Raw genomic sequence first — 21,306 nt, forward strand, 5'->3', positions numbered from 1 at the left:
AGAGAGATATATATTAATTAACCAGAGAGCTGTGGCTGATGAGCCATTAGGTGTGTAAACAAAGAGAGTCACACACAGCCGATCACCTGAGAGCTGCCGTTTCATTCAGACTATTTAAAAAAAAAAGAACAGTCTGACATTGCACAACAATGAACTCAATGTGTGATTGTTATAGCAATAATATTAAACACTAATAATACAGTAAACTATTAACAATAGTATAATATTGTAGCCCGTTTGCCCATGGTGAGATGACGAGGCTCCATTAAAAATAAACCTCTTTTTAGTGAATTACTGAGTTTGGGCAAGTTAAAAACGTTTTAATGAAGTTGACTACAGTATATTCATATTTGTCAGTGCTTTCATGTCAATTCGGCGAACATAAACATAAATGATCGTGAAGATGATTAAATTATGATTACAAATCGGTAGTGAGAGCCGTGCTGCATTTCTTCCCGTCGGATGTGATATAAAAACAAACCGATTTTTTTGTTATAAACTCACGTGGATTCAACCACATTTATTAGTGCTTTCATGTCAATTCGGCGAACATATGATACATTAAATGATCGTGAGGATGATGATTAAAAATTGTTTGTTTGAGCCAGGCTGCATTTCCTGATGAAAAAACAAACCGATGGTTTTTTAGTTGTAGTACGCCAACGTGGATTAAACAACATTACTTTGTTGAATAAAAACATGGTGATGTTTTAGTAAATGATTACATGTCTCTTATTTAGCACAGAATATGATCCTATCCGTGGCATATGGATCTTAATAAAGGTCAGCTATATCAGATACCTGTAGATCTATCAGCTGTTTATTTCACATGAGTTCCAGTGGCAGCTTTTTAATCACTGCTCCCCCTGGTGGATCCATGATCCATTGCAGCTGGTTTCATATATAATTTTATTTATTTATCAAGGGGCCGTATCAAGTCATGCAGGGGTTTTTCCTTTCAGCGAGGGCCCACCCCGTGCCGATCACGGGCCCACATCGGTAGGGGCGTCCGAAATGAGGTGCTACATCTGTATCATGACAGGGCACCCACAGCCAAGTAACAATTATAAATGAATTAAGTCGGCACGGCGGCCCACATTGAAAATGACTTAGGCCTACCTTTGATGATCAAATCACTTAAACACAAAGTCCATCCTCCTGTCCTTTTGGATGAAGCACTTGATGGTGGGTCATGCAGCTGATCCTTTGCCACTCCAATTTATCATTGTAACTCAATCTTGAAAATGACTCGGTTAAAAATTTAGCAACGAAGTCATTACCAGAGATGGGGTCGTTACTAAAAAAAAGCAATATATTACATATTACTTAAAAAAAAAAGTGATATATTAGACTACTTCGTTACTCTCTACATAAAGTCGTTACTTTACTCGCAGGGCCGGCCCACCCCTCCCTACAGGCAGATCACGCAGACTGCGACGCACCTACAGTGGCGAGCCACAGTTTTGCCTCTGCGAGACTCTACTTGCACCCCCAATTACTATTGCATTAAGGAAGACATAACACAAGTCTTTCTTTTTATATGCTCTAAAATAGGCTACCTGCCTACCACAACAAGCTAACAGTCTGTGAAATGTCAAGACACTAATTAATGAAACCAGTTCAAGACGCATTATTCTTATCATTCTTTATGAGCGCAGTAACGTTAAGGTATCCAATTACTTATTTATTTAGTATTCCATAACTTAGTAACAGAGATGGTCAAACTAAAGTGGTAGAGACATGGCAGAATTCCTACAATGAAGCGGGACATTGAACTGTTCACCCGTGAGAGGGCGATCAAGAAAAGAGAGCGAGCGGCCCCGAGGGAGTTTACAGATGAAAAGACTCAGCCATGTTTATGCAGCACTGCACGTGGAGATGTGGACGCGCAGTTACTTTGTAACGCGTTACACCCAACTCTGGTCATCACTATGACTGACATGAGCCATCATGAACGAACTTATGCTAATCATAAATCTAACGATCATAAATCTATCGATTAGATTTATGATTCGAAAATTATAAAAGTAGGGTAGACATGTGGATATTATCCGGCTGAACAAAACGTGCATTTATCTAACAGGTTCGTTTTCCACAGACCTTATTTCGAGCTATTTTCCAAAATCCTATGGAGAAATCCCCAGGCTTTTTTGTTGAGGGAACCCAGCGCAGCTTACTTCCGGGCTTTAGGATGTGTCGCTGCACCTCTTTATACACATGCATAAACTTCACAGCTGGAGGAACTTGTCATAAAGTCCGCGAAAATAAAGCCCACCCATGTAGAGGGAAGATATGATTGGTCAATTGTACTGTCATTTGACATTACTGTCTCATTGAATTACTATAGCAGGACCACCAATCAGCTCCTATCTTCACAGTAACTCGCAGAGACGAGCTTCTTTCATTTAACCCTTCACATTCAAACAGAAACGGAACAGGCAGATTCAAAGGATTTCTTTCTTTCGAAATGTTATTTTAAATACAATTTAATCAATTATTTTGGTAAAACTAATGACAAAAATAACAAAACAAATATTTCAAAAAATAATAATATAAAAAAAAAACGTTTTTTTTAATGTTTTCAAATATTATTTTTTAGAATATCTTAGGCATAGAGGGCCCTGACGGCTCGCCATGTCTTTAGCTATGTAGAATGTGATGGCATCTGTTATATCTTTGTGTCTTTGCGAGCTGGTTAAGTAGGCCGTTGCTCTGTAAAGCGTGTCCTTAATTGATGACTGTGATGTGGTGGATGAAGTCGAGGGGGCACGCTCGTGAACTGTCAACAGGGGGGCGGGACGAGCCTCGCTATGGGGAAACTGTGGACCTCTGTCGCCTGGCAGCGAAACTGAAATGATAACGTACAGAATAAAAAAAGTGGGCCGGGACGGCCGTCTGTGATTCTCCAGAACACACAGATGGCCAATCCGCCCCTGCTGGACTGTACTTTTTTTTGGTTCCACGTCGGACTCCTTAAACCCAAAGTATTTCCAAACAGCATAATTTGTTTTGCCTTTCTTGTTCACGAATTGCTCTTCTTCTGCCATCTTCGCTTGCGCTGAACTCTCACAACTATTGTCACTCAAAACCTGGACGAGAGGGCTTTTAGGGAGTGGCGAAAGCGCACACAGCAAAATAATCGTTTTATTTAGATTACGTTATTTTCGTAATCGTTGCAAGCCAAAATCGTAATCAAGATTAAAATAAGATTAATTGCACAACCCTACTGGTGGATCTAATGATGAAGCTAAGTCTGCCAAATTCCATCTCCCAAAGATTCCTCCAGGTATGTTTTTATTGCTCCAGGTTTTTACCATGCTGTCCACTCGCCCTGCTCGGCTTGTGGGGCTCACTTTGAGCATCGTTCTGCCTACACCCGCTGCCCGCCCAAGCCACTTCTTGATGTACAAATTGACTGTTTTCTCCAGCTTCTCAACTTTGGTGATGGGTAACCCGTAGAGTGTTACAGGCCACATCAGATGGGGGATCAATCACAAATGTAAGCCCCACAGTTTTAACTTGCCACAGGGAGTATGGTCTTGTCTCTCCTCAGTTGGTCGCTCTGGTCGGAGTCTTTGAGTATTGCATTATGACATCACCCCAATTTTTCGACTGGCATCTCCGACACCATTGGATTGAGTGTTGCGTTCATATGGGACCTCTGGTCTGTGATTTTGCTGATGTTGTTGATAATTTTCAGATCCAAAAGCATTGGCTAAATCCAGGAAAAAGACATACAGGTCTCATCCTTCCTTCTTTGCGGCTTGATTCTGATGCCATATCATGCTTGTATGTACTAAGCATCTCCAGAGGTGGGGACTCGAGTCACATGACTTGACTCGAGTCCGGCTCGAGTCGCATATTTTTGGACTTGAGACTTGCTTGACTAACATTGATAAAAGACTTGACTTGACTTTGACTTGGTATTCATGACTTGAGACTTGACTTAAGCTTGAGACAGATGACTTGAAAGGACTTGACTGTTTAAAATTAAATATTTGCGTTTGTTTTTGTATTGAGATATCACGTTTAGTTTTTTCGAAATGTGATTGGGTGATTATAGCGCTATGCGCGCAAACCTGGCAACCCACTAGAAGGCAGGAGTGTCAGTTAACATGGCAGCGGCTAGCATTACTCCAAAAATAGTCAAGTTTGGATTCAAGGATTATGTTGTCGATGACGCTAATAAAAAAGAACAGCGGTATGCAGGGTCTGCAGCATAAAGATCGGTGACAGGACCACCACAACATCCAACTTCATTCGTCACTACAAAAAACCCCACAGAGAAAGATACGTGCACGTGTTGTGTTAGCTAGAAAGCTAACGTTAAGTTTAAGCTACGTTAGACTTGGTTTCAAATCGATTAAGCAAAGAGAAGACAAAACGGTAAATGAACACTAGAACCGCCAAGGGATTCATTTTGACTAACCCTGATACTAACGGGCTGTCAGGAGGAGAAGACCCTCACTGCAGTGCGCAGTACCACACGCCCCTCCTTCTCAACCTCAAGATCGCCCCTCCTTCTCAACCTTTGAGACACGTGACGGGACGGCCCCTCCTTCTCAACCTTTGAGGCACGTGACGAGCTTCACTGATGACACGTTGCATCCTGTTTCCGGGGTAGCATTTCTCTTCCCTCCCTTCAATCTAACCCTTCCCTTCCCCCCATCCTAACCCTAACCACTCCCTGCCTTTTTACCTAATCCTAATCTTCCTTCCTCCCTCCCAAACCTAAACACCAAAACCTCTCCTACTGTAAGAAATTAAAATCAATGTTGATATGACGTAATTTAAATTAAATACAGGGTTTTAATATAAAGCAGTTTTATTCTGAAAAAACCGGAAGTTCACACTAACTATTAACTTAACACTTTTATTCTGAAAATTCTTCATTTCCGGTTAGCATTAGCATGTGGCTAACGTTTTGAAAACCGTGAATTGAAGGTGAAATAACATGTGATGTTGCACACTAAACACACTGGGATTAACACTCATTTATTGATGCTGAAATAACATTTATCAGGGAATGTTTAAATAACCACAGACATCTGAATTATATATATATTAATAATATAAGATATAATATGTTACTTTTGTGACTGGGTAAGTACATGACATGTGATGTTGCACACTAAACACACTGGGATTAACACTAATTTATTGACGCTGAAATAACGTTTATCAGGGAATGTTTACATAACCACAGACATCAGAATTATATATATATTAATAATATAAGATATAATATGTTACTTTTGTGACTGGGTAAGTACACAACACGGGAGTCGGGACGTCACGTGCCTCAAAGGTTGAGAAGGAGGGGCGATCTTGAGGTTGAGAAGGAGGGGCCTGTGGTACTGCGCATTGCAGTGAGGGGTACTACGTCGAGAGAGAGAGAGAGAGAGAGAGAATTTCCAGAAGTTACTGTAAACTGTTGAATAATGTAGTTCATCTACTTTTATTAGTTTGTTTACATTTTTTAATTATGTTGTTTTTGTTTGTAGCAGTGCATCATTCTTTGATTTATTGTAAAAAGAATCGGAACTTTTTGATCTAATATGATGATAAACTGAAGCAATTTCAAAATTAACCCAATTAAGTGAGTTCTAAATCGTCCTACTTAGTTTATAAGGAAATTATGAAGAGGAACAAATGAAATTATTTGAAAATGATATCTATGTAGGTGCTGACGCTGTTGGCGGTTCTAGTGTTAACAGAAATGTAAATTAAATATGTGTAATGGCAAATGCCATATATGATTTTCTTACCTGGAATTCTGCCTTTTTGAACAGACTTTTTGAGTCCTAGCTCTATTGTCTGCAGTTCTGGGGTTAATATGAATCTAATATGATTTTCATCGGTCTAAATTAGATTTCAAATGATTAACTGTGTATGTAATGAAGATCATAGTGTGGGTTGAATCCATTTTCATAACCACTGTCTTTTAACTGATTTAAATGCGGAAACTGGGCTTATTCATCATAATTTTGTATGACTTGACCTGAGCAATGACTTGACTTGGCTTGCTTGACTCTCATCACAGTGACTTGGGACTTGCTTGATACTTGTAGGTGAAGACTTGAGACTTGCTCATGAATTGTTCATGTAGGACTTTTTTTTTTGCACATGTGTCAATTAAGTTGTCAATTTCAGGTAAGTTGTTGTAGCTGTCCTTTCCTTCTTCACCGCTTTCTCAATCTCACCTTAGAGGGTGATGCCATGGTTGAGGAATGGGTGGCATGTCTTCAGGTGGCACATTTTGAGTGACCCATTAGTGACTCAAACTTGTGTACTGGCAGTGAATCTCTCATGAAGGCCGCCAGCGGCAGCCCAAGCTCACCTCCTTTAAGTACTTCATCCGGCCTTGATATATTTGTAACCCTCTGATAGATGTTAACTTACCATAGATGTCTAAAGTGCCATCCTAACTTTAACTAGCTGTAAGGTGTGACTCCTAATTTACTCCTTACTCATATTTACTCTGTATAAAACAGCTTGGTTTTACATCCATGTTGTAGCCGCTTAGATCAGTTGTTCCCAATCTTTTTTCCCAAGAGCCCCCCCAAATGACTCCTGTTGGAAGTTGTGCCCCCCCCCCCCACACACACACACACGGGGCAATTAAAGTTTAAAAGTCTCAAAAATGCTAAAACTACTTTCACAAACTGGATGAATGTGAAGTATTTTGTTAAAGGAGGATGAAAGCGTAATTAAGGAGCATTATTGGAGTGACTTTGATGGTTGTTGGACTCAGGATTAATTCATTTGGATTCCCGCTGTATGAAGAAATGAAAGGACGGCGCGGAAGTGGAAACAATTCACAGAGGGATTAAACTGTTTAAAACACATGCTCAAAGTAAACCGGATTTTGCCGATGTGTTTATGTGGATTCAAAAGTCGTAAATAATCTACAAAATGGAGGAGACCGATCTGATCGGAGCAACTGTGACAAATAATCCAACTGAAACCGGCATGGACAATGACTATGTTTTTAAAAATGCGCTTATTCAGAAAAGCCCGGTTTGGACACTTTACGGGCAGAAGGAAGTGTTCTATTAAAGAAAGAATTATACATTTCTGTCTTTTTATGCCTTTAATAGCTACTAACTTGAATTGTTATTCAAATTAATTAATCAATTATTTTTAATATTTTATTGTAATGTAAGACAAGGCTTTTAGTGACAAGCCTCAAATCATCTGAGGCCTGGTGGCCCCCCCTGCGATCTTTGGCGCCCCCCTGTCAGTTCAGTTTACAAGTGAACTGACAGCTTTCAGATGCATGGATTTAAAAAGTGTAGAGCAAGATTGCACATCTTAAGTGCGGATTAGTAACTCTTATACATTTTTAGAACATAATCATATGAATAATTGAATAATAGTCAACTAAAGGCATCAGGAGTCAATTTACAACTTCCAAAGGTAAAGAACCCTACAGCTGCGTATTTTGCCACCCAAGATTGTTTAACATTTCGAGTTGTGCTGCAATATTTCACTGGACATGAACACTGTCTCTGTGTGTTTTTGTTAAGGTGCCGTCTCGCTGACAGGACTCTACCTGATGTATGGATACGGTGCCGCCCTCGTCTGCAACATGATTGGTTTTGTCTATCCAGCATATTATTCGTGAGTATCTTTTTATTAAGATACAGACCTGTTTGTTGTCTTTCCTGCACTCATAAATACATGAAATAATCCTGAAACGTTTTTAACCTGCCTTCACACACAAGGCTGAAAGAGACTGTCTGTCACAATTTTGATAGAGCAAAAACTATGAGTCCCCTGAGACAAATGCCAACATTAAACAAATATTTGACTGTTCTGGTTTCTGCTATTGGCCACTCTGTCTCTGTCACATGTATCAGTTATACATGCATGCCGATGCCAGTGGTAATTAAGTACAGTTTTACTTGTACTTAATTCTTCCATTTTATGCCAGTTTACACCTTATCCTTTTTCAAAGACACGGAAATCCATGGGTGGGCATTTGATTTCCGAGGGTGGGCTCACGGTAGAAATCTGATATGTAACATGTGTATCTTGAATTTCACTGACCTGAATAAAACATAGTTAAAGCAGATATATTTGTCTCGATCATTGAAAAGAGTAAATGTGTAACATTACTGCAAACACGCATGTTTCAGAATATCAGAATCAGAATACCTTTATTAGACAGAGGGGAAATGTACATTTGTTAGAGTAGAAAAAGAGCCGCAGACATCTTAATGTTACATATGTTACATGCATTAAAAAGTATTAAAGTTAAAAAAATATATAATATAAAATAAAAAGTTACACAATTTACAAAATACACATCCTGTAACAGTTCTCAGGATTTAGCAGCCAGGTATATATTGCAGTTATTAACGGCATATATATAGATATATATATATATCTATATATATTGCACATATAACACATATTGCACATAGTTGGTTGGTATTTAACAGCAAGGGGTGTTATAGTCTGTTGTTCTGTGTGTGTGTGTTTGGGGGGGGGGTCTACTAGGGGCTGTGCTGGTTGTACAGTCTAGTCTGACAGCAGCCTGTCGCTGAAGGAGCTGCACAGTGAGGACAGGGTGTCCTGGAGGGGGTGGGACACATTGTCCAACAGGGAGGACAGCTTGGCTGCCATTCCCCTGTCTCCCACCACCTCCACGGTGTCCAGAGTGTGGTGTTATTGTATATATGTGTGTGTGTTAGCCAATAGGAGTGAAGCCTTACGGGCACGGTTCAGTAACGTCATAGGGAGACAACATGTTAGGGTAACGGAGCATGTGAGCTAGGTGTGTTCTAGCATGTGAGGTACCAATAAAGAGACACGTAATTGTGACAGTTGAACTCACGTGTATTATTGAACAACACCACATGGTGTCAGAAGTCCTGTCGACAGTACGTGGAGTTTGACCGGGAAAAAGTATTGTTTGGAGACAATTGACGGTGAAAAGGGAAGAAAGAGGACATGGCAGACGAGAATGCTAACGGAGATGCAGCGCGACCCGCGGCGGGACCGAGTGCTACGTTTAGCATCCAGCCACCGGAGCCTTTCGACTTTTCAAGACCGCAGGAATGGGCCAAATGGATACGGCGGTTCGAGAGATTTCGCCTGGCAAGTAATCTGAACAGTAGCTCAGAAGAGAATCAAGTCAAAACATTGATATACTGCATGGGAGATGAAGCAGATGAAATTTTACGTGGATTGACTCTCACAGCGGCTCAGAGAGACACTTACCAAGGTATGCGGGATGGCTTTCAAGGCTTCTTCGTTGTCGAGAAAAATGTCATATATGAGCGGCCAAAGTTTAATATGCGCAGACAGGGAGAAGGTGAACCAGTGGACTCGTTCGTCACAGCTCTATATGCACTAGCGGAGCATTGTAGCTACGGCGTGCTACATGATGAACTCATTCGAGACAGGCTTGTTGTGGGATTGACGGATAAGCGGCTGTCTGAACGGATGCAACTGGACTCAGACCTTACCTTGGGAAAAGCTATTACCATGGCTCGGCAGAGTGAAGAGGTGAAACGGCAACATTCTTCTCTGCGAGGTGATGATAGAACTGAGGCATGTGACGCTAAATCAGTGGACAGAGTGTTTAAGAGCAGTAGCAAATATGCTAAAAACAAAGCTAAATCTGCTAATAGCTACCAAGCCAAGCCACAGTACAACAAGGGTAATGATGCAAAGTGTTATAACTGTGGTTGTTCTCCTTCACATGTAAAGACTGAGTGTCCAGTCAAGGATGTAAAAGGCCATGCATGTGGGAAAATGGGACATTATATGCGTGTGTGTAAAGCAGCTAAAAGCGTGCATGAGATTAATGAAGAAGAGGAAAGTTGCTCTTAGGCAGCATTGAGGCCGACAATGATCCGTGGATGGCAGACATTGACATTAACAACAAAAGCGTGCAGTTCAAAATTGACACTGGGGCTGATGTTACAGTCATTCCTCACTCCGTGTTTAAGGAGGTCTATAAGCACAAAGCTCCACCAGCTCTTCAAAAGCCAAGGAAGCCATTTTGGGGTCCAGGGAAAAATCCTTTAGACGTAGTGGGCTTTGCTAGTATGCTGCTGAAGAAAGGAGAGAGAGAACTTACGGAGGATGTGTATGTCATTCAACGCTTGCAAACAGCATTGCTCGGGAGGCCTGCCAGTGTAGCGCTGAAGCTAGTGGCACGACTAGACAACGTCACTATGGACACGCTAAAGACTACTTACCCAACAGTATGCAGCGGTCTTGGAGAGGTGCGGCAGCCATATGCCATTAAGCTGACACCAGGGGCTCAACCGTTTTCTCTGAAGACGCCTAGAAGGATTCCACTGCCACTGATGGACAAAGTCAAAGAGGAACTGTCCCGCATGGAAGACCTGAGGGTGATCAGCAGAGTTGAGGAGCCTACAGAGTGGTGCGCTGGCATGGTGGTGGCGCCTAAAAAGACAGGGGAGGTTTGCATATGTGAGGGATCTAACTAAACTGAACGAGTCTGTGTGTCGAGAAAAGTACATTCTACCTTCAGTGGAAGAAACACTGGGAAAGCTGTCTGGAGCCAAAATATTCAGCAATTTGGATGCAACCATGGGGTTTTGGCAAATACCTCTAACAAAAGGCTCAGCCAAGTACACAACGTTCATTACACCCTTTGGCCGATACCACTTCAATCGGCTACCTTTCGGCATAGCCGCAGCCCCTGAGCATTTCCAAAACAGGATGACAACTGAGGTAACCGAGGGAATAGAGGGGGTTGTCTGTCACATGGACGATGTACTGGTGTGGGGCCAAACACAGGAGGAGCATGACGCTCGTCTGTATGCTGTGCTGGAGAAGATCCAAAAGGCAGGAATCACCTTGAATGTGGAAAAGTGCGACATATCCAAACAGGAGGTGACATACCTGGGCCATGTGATCACTGCTAGTGGCATTAGACCAGACCCGAGCAAGACAGAGGCGGTAAGGAAAATGGAAGAGCCGAAAAATGTGAGCGAGCTGAGGAGCTTTCTAGGCATGGTCAACCAGCTGGGGAAGTTCATACCGCAGAAAGCAGAGCGAGACAAGCCACTTCGAGACCTGCTCTCTAAAAAAAACTGCTGGCTGTGGGACATCAATCAGGCCAGAGCCTTCCAAGATCTGAAAGACTCTCTGATATCTCCACCAGTGCTAGCCATGTATGACACAAACAGAGAAACCAAGGTCTCAGCAGATGCATCATCATACGGCTTGGGGAGTGTGCTTCTGCAGAAATGGGAAGAGGATTGGAGACCGGTAGCCTATAGGTCACGTTCTCTCACACAGACGGAGCAGAGATAATCACAGGTAGAAAAGGAAGCTTTAGGCTTAACCTGGGCTTGTGAAAGGTTTCGCAACTTTCTCATCGGTAGACACTTTGAGCTGGAAATGGATCATAAACCTCTACTGAGTCTCCTGGGATCTCAGGCATTGGATGCGCTTCCCCCACGGATTCAACGTTTCCGGATGCGCCTGATGCGTTATTCCTACTCAATCACACATGTGCCAGGGAAAAGCCTGTGGACGGCTGATACACTGTCACGTGCACCTGTGAAAAGAGACTCCACACCAGATGAAAAAGAGTTCCTTGAGATCACGAATATCTATGTGGACATGATTATCAACAGTTTGCCAGCAAGCACAGCTTAACTGGAAGAGCTAAAAGAGCAGTTGGCAAAGGACAGTGTGTGCGGAAGAGTGATGCAGCTGTGTGAAGAGAAATGGCCAGCACACAGCAACAGCGAACCAGCCATAAAGTTATACTTGGCGGAACAAGCGTTCATAACTGTAAAGGACGGACTACTGTTAAAGGGGGACAGACTCGTCATCCCCGCAACAATGAGAAATGATGTGCTCGCCAGACTACATGAAGGTCACCAAGGAGTGGTGAAGTGTAGGGAGCGTGCCCGACAGTCTGTATGGTGGCCAGGGCTAAGTCAGCAGCTGAATGAGGCGGTTCTCAACTGCCGGACATGCAGCAAAGAGAGACAGAACCCCAAAGAGCCGCTGATGCCAACACAATACCCAGGCCGACCATGGCAGAAACTGAGTGCCGACTTGTTTATGCTTGGAAGCAAGTCATATCTGCTGGTAGTGGATTATGCATCAAGGTATGTGGAAATGGCTTTGCTGACACCCACAAAATCAACAGATGTGATCCACCATCTCAAATCCATCTTTGCACGACATGGTATCCCTGAGACGCTGGTCACAGACAACGGGCCGCAGTTCTCGGGAAGGGCATTTGAAGAGTTTGCAGAGTCGTATGGATTTAAACACGTCACCAGCAGCCCGAAATATCCACAGAGCAACGGTGAGGCAGAACGGGCTGTAAAGACTGTAAAGAGTCTCCTTAAGAAAGCAGCAGACCCATATCTGGCTCTGCTGGCTTACAGAACCACCCCACTACAAAACGGGTATAGCCCTGCACAACTTCTCATGGGGAGGAGGCTTCGCACGACGGTGCCAACATTACCAGCCCTGCTGGATCCTGCTCTTCCCGACAGAAAGGCTGTGGTTCTGCGAGAAAGAGAGAGGAGAATAAAGGATGCACAGCGGTACAACCTGCGTCATTGAGTGAGAAGTCTCGAGAGGCTTGCACCGGGAAAAGAGGTTTGGGTCACGGATCAGAAGGCGAGTGGAACGGTTATGGGAAGTCACAACACGCCGCGTTCCTACATTCTTGAGGGACCTCATGGGACAGTCCAGCGTAATCGCCATCATCTCATCCCCATGTACTCCTCGTCAGAGCAGAGCGGCAGGGATGCAGCTGAGCAGCATTCAGGAGGTGTTCCAGAGCAGCGTGTTGCAGAACCTCCGGAGCCCGGTGTTCAAGATCTGCCACCTACCCCGAGAACCAGGTCTGGGAGAGCCGTGGTGAGACCGGCTAGGTTGGAATTGTAAACAACCAGAAGCCTAAGAGATATTATATAGAGTCTTATAAGAGAGTAACAGAAACTGGTTATTATTAATGTTGTGCATTAATGTTGTGTAATACACAAAATATCATAGGGTTCCATTTAGTTCATGAAGGTCTGGAGTTAACTGTTATTTTATATCTGGTTCAGATAGGAACAGACCTTCCACCCTACAGAGGCAGAAAAATCCTCTAAGGTCTGTGGAGTCAATGGCAGTCTACCCATTGATTCATAAAAAGGGAGATGTGGTGTTATTGTATATATGTGTGTGTGTTAGCCAATAGGAGTGAAGCCTTACGGGCACGGTTCAGTGACGTCATAGGGAGACAACATGTTAGGGTAACGGAGCATGTGAGCTAGGTGTGTTCTAGCATGTGAGGTACCAATAAAGAGACACGTAATTGTGACAGTTGAACTCACGTGTATTATTGAACAACATGACACAGACGACTCCCCAGGACAGAGCTGGCCTTCCTTACCAGTCTGTTCAGTATCTTTTTGTCAGCAGCCGAGATGTTGCTGCCCCAGCAGGCCACACCATAGAAAATGGCTGATGCCACAACAGAGTCATAAAATGTCTGAAAGAGGAATTATTATTATTATTATTATTATTATTATTATGAATATATTATATTATAATGTAAACATATTCACGCTGCCATATCGCCTCTTCATATCAGCTTACATTTAAATGTGTTTGGACCTACACATTCTATTAATATGCATCCATGGACTATTGAAAATAATAATGAACATTTCTCGTGTGAGGGCCCAAATCCTTGATGCCGGTTCAGATTTTTCTGCACCTCATCACCTTAATTGGGCATTATCTCAGTTTTGTAAGGGGGCGCTGGCGTTGATTATCTCCCGCTCCTCCACTAAAAGTCTTATTTTGGTCCAGACCAGGGGCATCATTTATAAAGCCTTGCGTAGGATTGGCGTGGGAAAGTTGCTTACGTAGGACAAAGCAAATAAATACGCACCAACACTGATTCATAAAAGACTGCGTACAGCTCATCCTACGCCGGTTTCCCTTTATAAATCACAATCAACTCGAAATGCGGTGCAGCTTTTGCGGGCTTCATGTAACGCCCATATTTGACTATAAATAGTCAAAGAAACGCCCATTCATTCATTCATTCATTCATTTTTACGGACTTTATGAAGAAGATTGCAGGAAATGACGACAGAACAGCTAAAAAATACATCTCACACCGTGTCAGATTTTGGTTCTTTTGGGGAGGTCGAGATAAATCAAATTGTTTGGTGGATGCAGTTTGAACCAGAGTAGCAGCATGGAGGTCGGATCGTCACCAAAATAAATAAATAAGTTGTCCGAAAAAGGTTAATGACAAAATAAATACACATAGCCTTCATCAGGCAGTGTGTTTGTACCGAGGACAGGAGACCCCCCCCTTGATGAGAAACTGTAAGAAATTATCAGGGAATCCCTCCGGAGTGGAGTCATGACGACTGGATCTGAATTCAGTGGCGTTTTCTCCTGGAGGCTTCCCCTGTTTTTTCGGATTGTAGTTATAATTTTAATAAATAAATAAAAACACTTCGTTTAGTTTCGGAAATTCTTTGTTCTGTGTTGCTGCCGGTCCGTCTCTCCCACGGTCTCTCCCCCATTCTCATTGAGTATTTTACAAAGAGTGAAACAGCGCCCCTCTAGATGTTATGGTGAAACATTAGATTGCACTCTCTGTTGCGAGAGGAGGCCAGCCGAAATTTGCTTCCCTTGGTGAAAAAAAATCAGCAACTCTATATCCACCAGTTAAAGGAAATACAACTAATGTGTTGTGTTATATCAAGTGTACAATTGACCACATATGGTGTTGTTAGTTTCCATACCTCCTGTGTTTTATGAGCGACTTATCAAGTAGGCTATTGGCGAACGGCATAAAACATGATTAAACGTGATAGTATATAAAACCATGCTCGTATCTACAACCTATAGAAAAGCAAAACGGCGTCAGTTTAAAGTAATTCTGTCCTCCTTGTAGGAGCCATTTCCTTAGATTATATTATCTCATCTTTTTACAGTACATAACCTGAGATTCTGTGGTGTATATTATTTCTTATTTTATTTGAGTGCGTTACTCTGCAGGTCGAGATGCTGCAGCATAAAAGGAGAGGTGCTGCAGCCTACTGGTGTGGCTGACTGAAGCAAACAGTTTTTAGACCTTGCTGGTTGGGAGCGTCACAGCTTGGTTCTTCTGCCTTTTAACATTGAAATATCAGTTTATAGGACAAATAGTTTGTTTAAAAACGTTTATTTATTTTTGCCTTTTTTGGAATAAACTATCTTACTTTTCAATCGCATCTGGACATTTATATTTTTTCTCTCAAACTACAAGCGTCTATTCGTCGGTCAGCCCCACGAGTGAATCACAAACAAAGGACAAAAAACAAATGGATATTGTGGTCACTACACTTACTGCATCATTTATGAGAATACATTTCTTAACAAGAGAACATAATCGAGGGGTGATCAATAACATTTCCGTACTCATTTATTTCTCCAAGTTATGTTTTTGTGTGCACTGAGGAGTCTCAAACAGGCGTTTGTTAAATCATTTTAAGATTGTCTTTAATCAATGTTTGAAGATGAATTCTTCATATATGATAAATGAGAGGTAACATTTTATTTATGGTATTATTTCCACATATTTCTCTCCATTCTTCCTTCTGCCAACGGTGTCGCAGTTTCTCGTCTCTCCCGTTTTTGTGCTTAGTGCGTACGCATGGGTCCGAATTTGCGTGGAGGACCGCACATTTTCCCGTCAAGTTAGTTTTATATAAATCACAAACAGTGCGTAGAAACTGGCGTACACCATCTTTTGTGCGTACGCACCCTTTATAAATGAGGCCCCAGAACTACTTTTACCTGACTTTCTCCGTTAACACGTTAATTAACTGTAAAATACCATCTGTCTCATTTTGTTTCAACCGAATTACTACTTTGTACTTCCTAGCAGGGACGTGAGGGGAGGCAGGTAAGGCAGTGCCTCACCTGTCTTGATGAAAAGTAAAAATAGAAATAACAATAAAATGAAATACATATTAATATTTCTCAAATGGTCTGTGCTATAAATGTATTATCTGTATGATTCCAATCATTTTATAGTAAAGATAGCTGAAATGGCATATTTTCTGTTCCTATACAGCAGGGGTATTCAACTAAAATTCAACGAGGTCCAGTTAGAGAAAATGTCCCCATGCAAAGATCCGGAACATCAAAATGTCTAACTTGCTTTATGAATTAATGTGATATATATTCAAAAACAAACAATATGTATTGTCAATTAACATTGAACTCTACAGATATACAGTAAATACTGTGGATATGTGTAATGTTCCTCTCTGGCTGAATTTAAAAATAAAATAGGGAAAATAGCTTTTCAAAATATGTGCATCTTAAAAGCGCTTGATTTTAGATAAATAAAATAAAGTGTAGCAGCAGCTTGAGTTTCCCTTATTCTTTGTTAACCGTTTCACATCATGACTTAACAGTTTCAGACGATTATAGAACAATATCAGTCTTTACACATCATAACAATTGAACAGTTTTAAAGTTTCTCTTTTTTTCCCTCTTATATTGCAGTCCCTCTCTCACTTTGTTTTAATTCAGTGCGAGAATTGAGTTTGAGCTTGTCCTGCCAGGAGTTTAAATCTGGGCTGAAATGGTGTCAGGGCCATTCTCATACACACATGCAGGTGCTCATTGGTTAGCCTCGGTTAGCCTGCTCTGGAACGATATTTAGTTTTAATTTTGATCCTGGTGGACTGATCATATTGGGCTCTGAGACTACTTATTTTTTGTGACCTCAGTTCTGACTTGAGAGGGAATGTTTGGTCAAACACTTTGTGTTTTGTCTCATAGTGGCGTATTGGCACTTTTAATGAGTGCCACGGTCTCTGAACAAATGAGACACACTGGTTCTGTGCTCCCAGTGAGCAGGATGAACATGAATGAGTCCGTCCACTCAGGGTTAAAAGCTCTGTTCTCACTGTCCTCTTCTTGGAGAGCGCCAAGTGTAATTATTTGTCTCTCCCTGTCTCCCGCTAACACGCCTGTTCACTCTCCTCTCCGCTTCTCTCCCTGTATCGCTAACTCTTCTCTTCACTCACTTTCCTCTCCGCTTCTCTCTGCCGCTCTCTCGTCTCTTCTTCTGTGTTTCTCTCCCTGTTTCGCTCACTCGTCTCTTTCGCCCCCTGTCGGCAGCGGTTAAAATAGAATCGCCCCGTCAAAATTGAAATCCCCTATTAAAGGACACGTCATGTCATGGCCATTTCCACTGATCATAATTCCATTGTTGAAGTCTACTAGAATAGATTTATATTGTGCAATTTTCCAAACTCACATTGGTTTCTCATACAGCATCTCTGTATAGTATGTGTATTCACTCTTTGTCCTAAACGGCTTGTTGGAGCTCTTGCCCCCCCCCCCCCCCCCTCCCTGTGAGCCCAGTGTGCTCTGATTGATCGCGAAGTTGAGAGGCTCATTCCCGCTCGCAGCTGCTGCAAGGAGTGGACAGGTTTCCGGGTCGGCGATACAGCGAGAATAAGCGAAACTCATCCTGAGCACACACAAACACTCACAGCCGAAGTAAAAACAATAAGTGTGGCTTGATATTGAGTAAGACAAAGGTTTATAAAGCTGTGAGTATGGGTCTGCGGAGATAGCATTTCTCCGCGATCCCAACTTAGCAGCCCGTTTACCCATTTAAACAGTCGTAGTGGATACCTTGTTTGTTTTAAACATCATAAATACACAAACAACAATGAATACTTACAGGTTGTGTACCCAAATCTCCCGCTGGTCCAAACAAAGTAGGAACAGCATTGTTCTTCAGTGCCCTACGCTGTACATATCGTACAGTAACAAAGTATTTGTACATTAAAAAGTAATACAGTACAGTGTTACACTGGAGGCCGCTCCATCTCATCTGATCTCTGATATGAAAGCAATCGTGTTATACATGGGCGCGGGAGGGGGGATGCTGAGGGCGCTGCAGCACCCCCTAGCGGCAGGCAGGGGGTGCGGAGCTCCCCTGTCTGAATTATTATTTGACGGTTATTGCTGCTCCCGCTGTGCATAATCTGTGTAATATGTAGCCAATAAATTCCACATTGTTGGTAAAATGATATTTTGGCCTGCCCCGAATGTTTTTTCTGTAGCCCCGGACAATTCTACCTCAATAATATAATACATTAACCGTGCTTTACCTGAATCTCATCAAGACACTAGAAAGGACGGCAGGACTGTAATTTCCCGTGTTCAGTGAATGCAACAGAGGCAAGACACCAGACCAATCAGAGAGTTGGATGGAAATAAAAGTGTGCTTGTGTCATTCAAGCTCGCGGCTCTGTGTGTGTGCGGAAATAGCGCATTTAGTGTGTGTGAGAGAGGGAGAGAGAGAGAGAGAGGGACCGGTGCCAGCAGCAGGGACCGTGTTGTTAGCATCTGGTTAGCTAGCTGCACTAACGGACATACGGAGCTGTTTGTTCCACAACAAGCTGGAGGAGAGCTCTACTCTCAGACTGAGAGGCTCAGGTGAGCTAAAGGACTCTCTGAGTGTTTAGATAGTTAACTTTAGTCTAAGTTATCTCAATGGGTCTCAAACGGTTTGGTCAAAAATTATTCAAAAGATTATTTCCGCGGCACACCTTCATATGATCATTATAGTTATAAAAAAAATAAGAGAATAAAGGAAAAACAATTATGAAATACTATATGGCAGTAAAACAAGAATACAGTTTGAAAGGGGAGTGATTTGTAAAATATCCATAAAGAAAAAGAACATCTGCTTACAGTTGTGTTTCATCTGGGTGTTGAGAGATGTATCCATAGATCTCTTAATGTTGCTCTCAAAGTGCACCAGATTGATGCTTTTAACTTCAATATTTAAAAAAAATCTTCCCGGGGGAGCATCCCCCCGGACCCCCCTAGAGAAGGTGAGGTCCGCTCCCCACTCGTAAAAAAATAGCACTTTACCCCTGCCTATATGCCGTGAGCTGATTATCGAGCCTTCATTGTAACAGTCGCGGGTTTACTGTGTGTTTGCGTGTGGGGAGTTTTTTTGTGCGTGCTCTATAGTGCCCGTAATAGTGTTCACTGGAGTCCAGCACCTCAGCACCCCCACTCAAAATACCTTCCCGCGCCTCTGTGTTATGATCATATTGAGCTATAGAGCTCCTGCGGTCACGTGACTTTTGGTTATCAGCCACCATTTTGGCAGTAAACATGACGACCGGCGCCAGCGTTTTCCTACCGTGCGAGTATACATCTCATTTTAATTCAAGTGAAATTCGGCTTTATAGTACAAAATTAGAAAGATTAAATATAAGCGACCCATATAATGCACCCGGTGTGCTTTTCAAGAGCATAACCTCCTGCTCTGAAGACGATGTACCCGACTTGCGCTACGCGGACATCCACAGCTATCTTGTAAGCTTTCCATCAGTGTACTCAGGAGACTCCCTCAGAGCTTACAAAAGCTTGGAGGCTTACAAATGGTGTCAGTCCGGCTTCGTAAACAACATTCAACTGTGGAGTCTTACATCCAAAAACTTCGGCATCATCACTGCAAGGGTAAGTATTAAATTATTCCAGTTTGATAGGCAGTGTCACGTTAGCATTGTTTGTTTATTAGCTTGTCTAGCTACGGCAGTGTCACGTTAGCATGTTTGTTTATTAGCTTGGATAGCTAATGCAGTGCGTCTGAAACTAGTTTGTATTTTTGCTTTTTGAAAACTTTTTGTAGCATTGTACTGTATTCCTTCACCCACCTGATATGAAGTGATCACTGCATAAGCGAAAGCAAACGGCCGGGGGGTCCCATCTTTCAGTCTTGTTCAGACGGCTCCTGGCTCTTTTAATCGCTGCGATCCACTTTTCCCTCCTCTCCGCGTCTTTTGGAATGCGATAATAAGATACACCTTTCTTCTTCCCACGCCTATTTGTGCAACCTGGTGCACAGCAGTTATCCACCATCCTCGACAGTCTGCCAGTGCCTGCCAATGAATTTACTGACGCGATTACTGCCAAAATGGCTGCCCCCTTCGTTTCTCGTCACGTGACCAGCATATGTGACATCATCCGCAGGAGCTCTATTGGTGTGAGTCTAACATTAAACGAGCAGTCTGCTTGTCATACATTGCTGACGATACATTTTTAGAGGCAATTTGTTGAGTCACTGCCGCTAAATGCCGGTAGCATTAAGCTAGCAAGTCCTGCATTTGCCTCACATCAACAGGTTTAGACAGAACATCCAAATAGCCTGAGCTAATTTACTGAATAAACCAACTCACATCTCAATACTGTAGTTCAAAACCGCGGTAGCTGCTCCATCTGTGAGCTATTTTTAGAATGGGCACGCTACCTTCGTTGTCGCGTTCGCGCGCGTCCACCTGGGCAGGCTGTGTGTGTCCTTCTCCCGTGACGATAACGGCTTGCGGTTAAAAAATAATAATAAACGAATTTGAAACTTGGGGGGGGACATAAACGGGCAGACAGCAGAGCTCGGGGCAATAAAGCAGATTTGTTTGACTTTTTTACACTTTGTTGTTCTCCTCCTTTCCTCGCCTCTTGTCTCTGATTGTGAGCGTGTCAGTGTGTGCATTCGTGTGTGTGTGTGAGCCCCGCCCTTCAGAAACAGAGCGGAGGGAGAATGTCAATACGCAAATCAGTGGACACTCAAACATGAACACATTGGATAAATAACATGGCGTTTAGTTTATTTAATAAAAGTGCACATGTTCAATGTGAAAAGTGACCGTAGATAGATTACTTCAGTTGAAATTTGGTGCTATATATATATATTTGTTTTAAATAAAAAACAAAAATAAAAACACCTTGAATTTCAGGCAGGGCGCGGCGCTCCTTTGGCAGGGCGCAGCGCCCCGCCAAGACAATGGTAGGGGAAACACTGTTGAAAGATGCAAACTGAGGCAGCGACGAGTTGAGCCTCACCTCGGATTGCACAATCCCTCACAAACTAGGTTGAGCACAGGAAGTTGGCGCGTGACTATGGGCTTAGATTTGTCTCATAAATATTTGTGTGAACATAAAAATAATTTGTGTGTAAATTAGGGATGTAACGATACCAAAAACTCACGGTACGATAATATCGCGATAACAAGTCCACTAGGGCTGTGCAATTTAACCGATCTTGCGATATATATCGATATTTTGTTTCCCGAGAAAGTATCGATATTTCAGCCGCGGGTATCGATACATTAACTCCCATTCAAATCCCCCGTGTTCCGCCTGGCGCTCCGCTCGCTGCCCATTCCCCCCCCCCCCCCCCCGTTCGCTTTGCATGAAGAGCGATTACGTCAGCCAGCCGAGCCGCTAGTGTCGCTGTAGAGCATTTCTAGATAC

The 21,306-nt window shown here is 42.6% G+C and overlaps 1 protein-coding gene across 5 annotated transcripts in view; it reads left to right on the forward strand.

Annotated features, from left to right (window-relative positions):
* The window catches only part of reep6 (receptor accessory protein 6), a 147,202-nt gene that overhangs the window by 59,898 nt on the left and 65,998 nt on the right, over nt 1-21,306 (forward strand). For all 5 annotated transcript variants that reach the window (XM_079673190.1, XM_079673191.1, XM_079673189.1 and 2 more), the window contains exon 2: nt 7,530-7,623. In XM_079673190.1, the coding sequence (XP_079529316.1) occupies nt 7,530-7,623 (94 nt within the window). The remainder of the gene's footprint in view (nt 1-7,529; nt 7,624-21,306) is intronic.

The sequence above is a fragment of the Notothenia rossii genome (assembly GCF_949606895.1).
Source record: "Notothenia rossii genome assembly, chromosome: 1".
NCBI classification, from domain to species: Eukaryota; Metazoa; Chordata; class Actinopteri; order Perciformes; family Nototheniidae; genus Notothenia; species Notothenia rossii.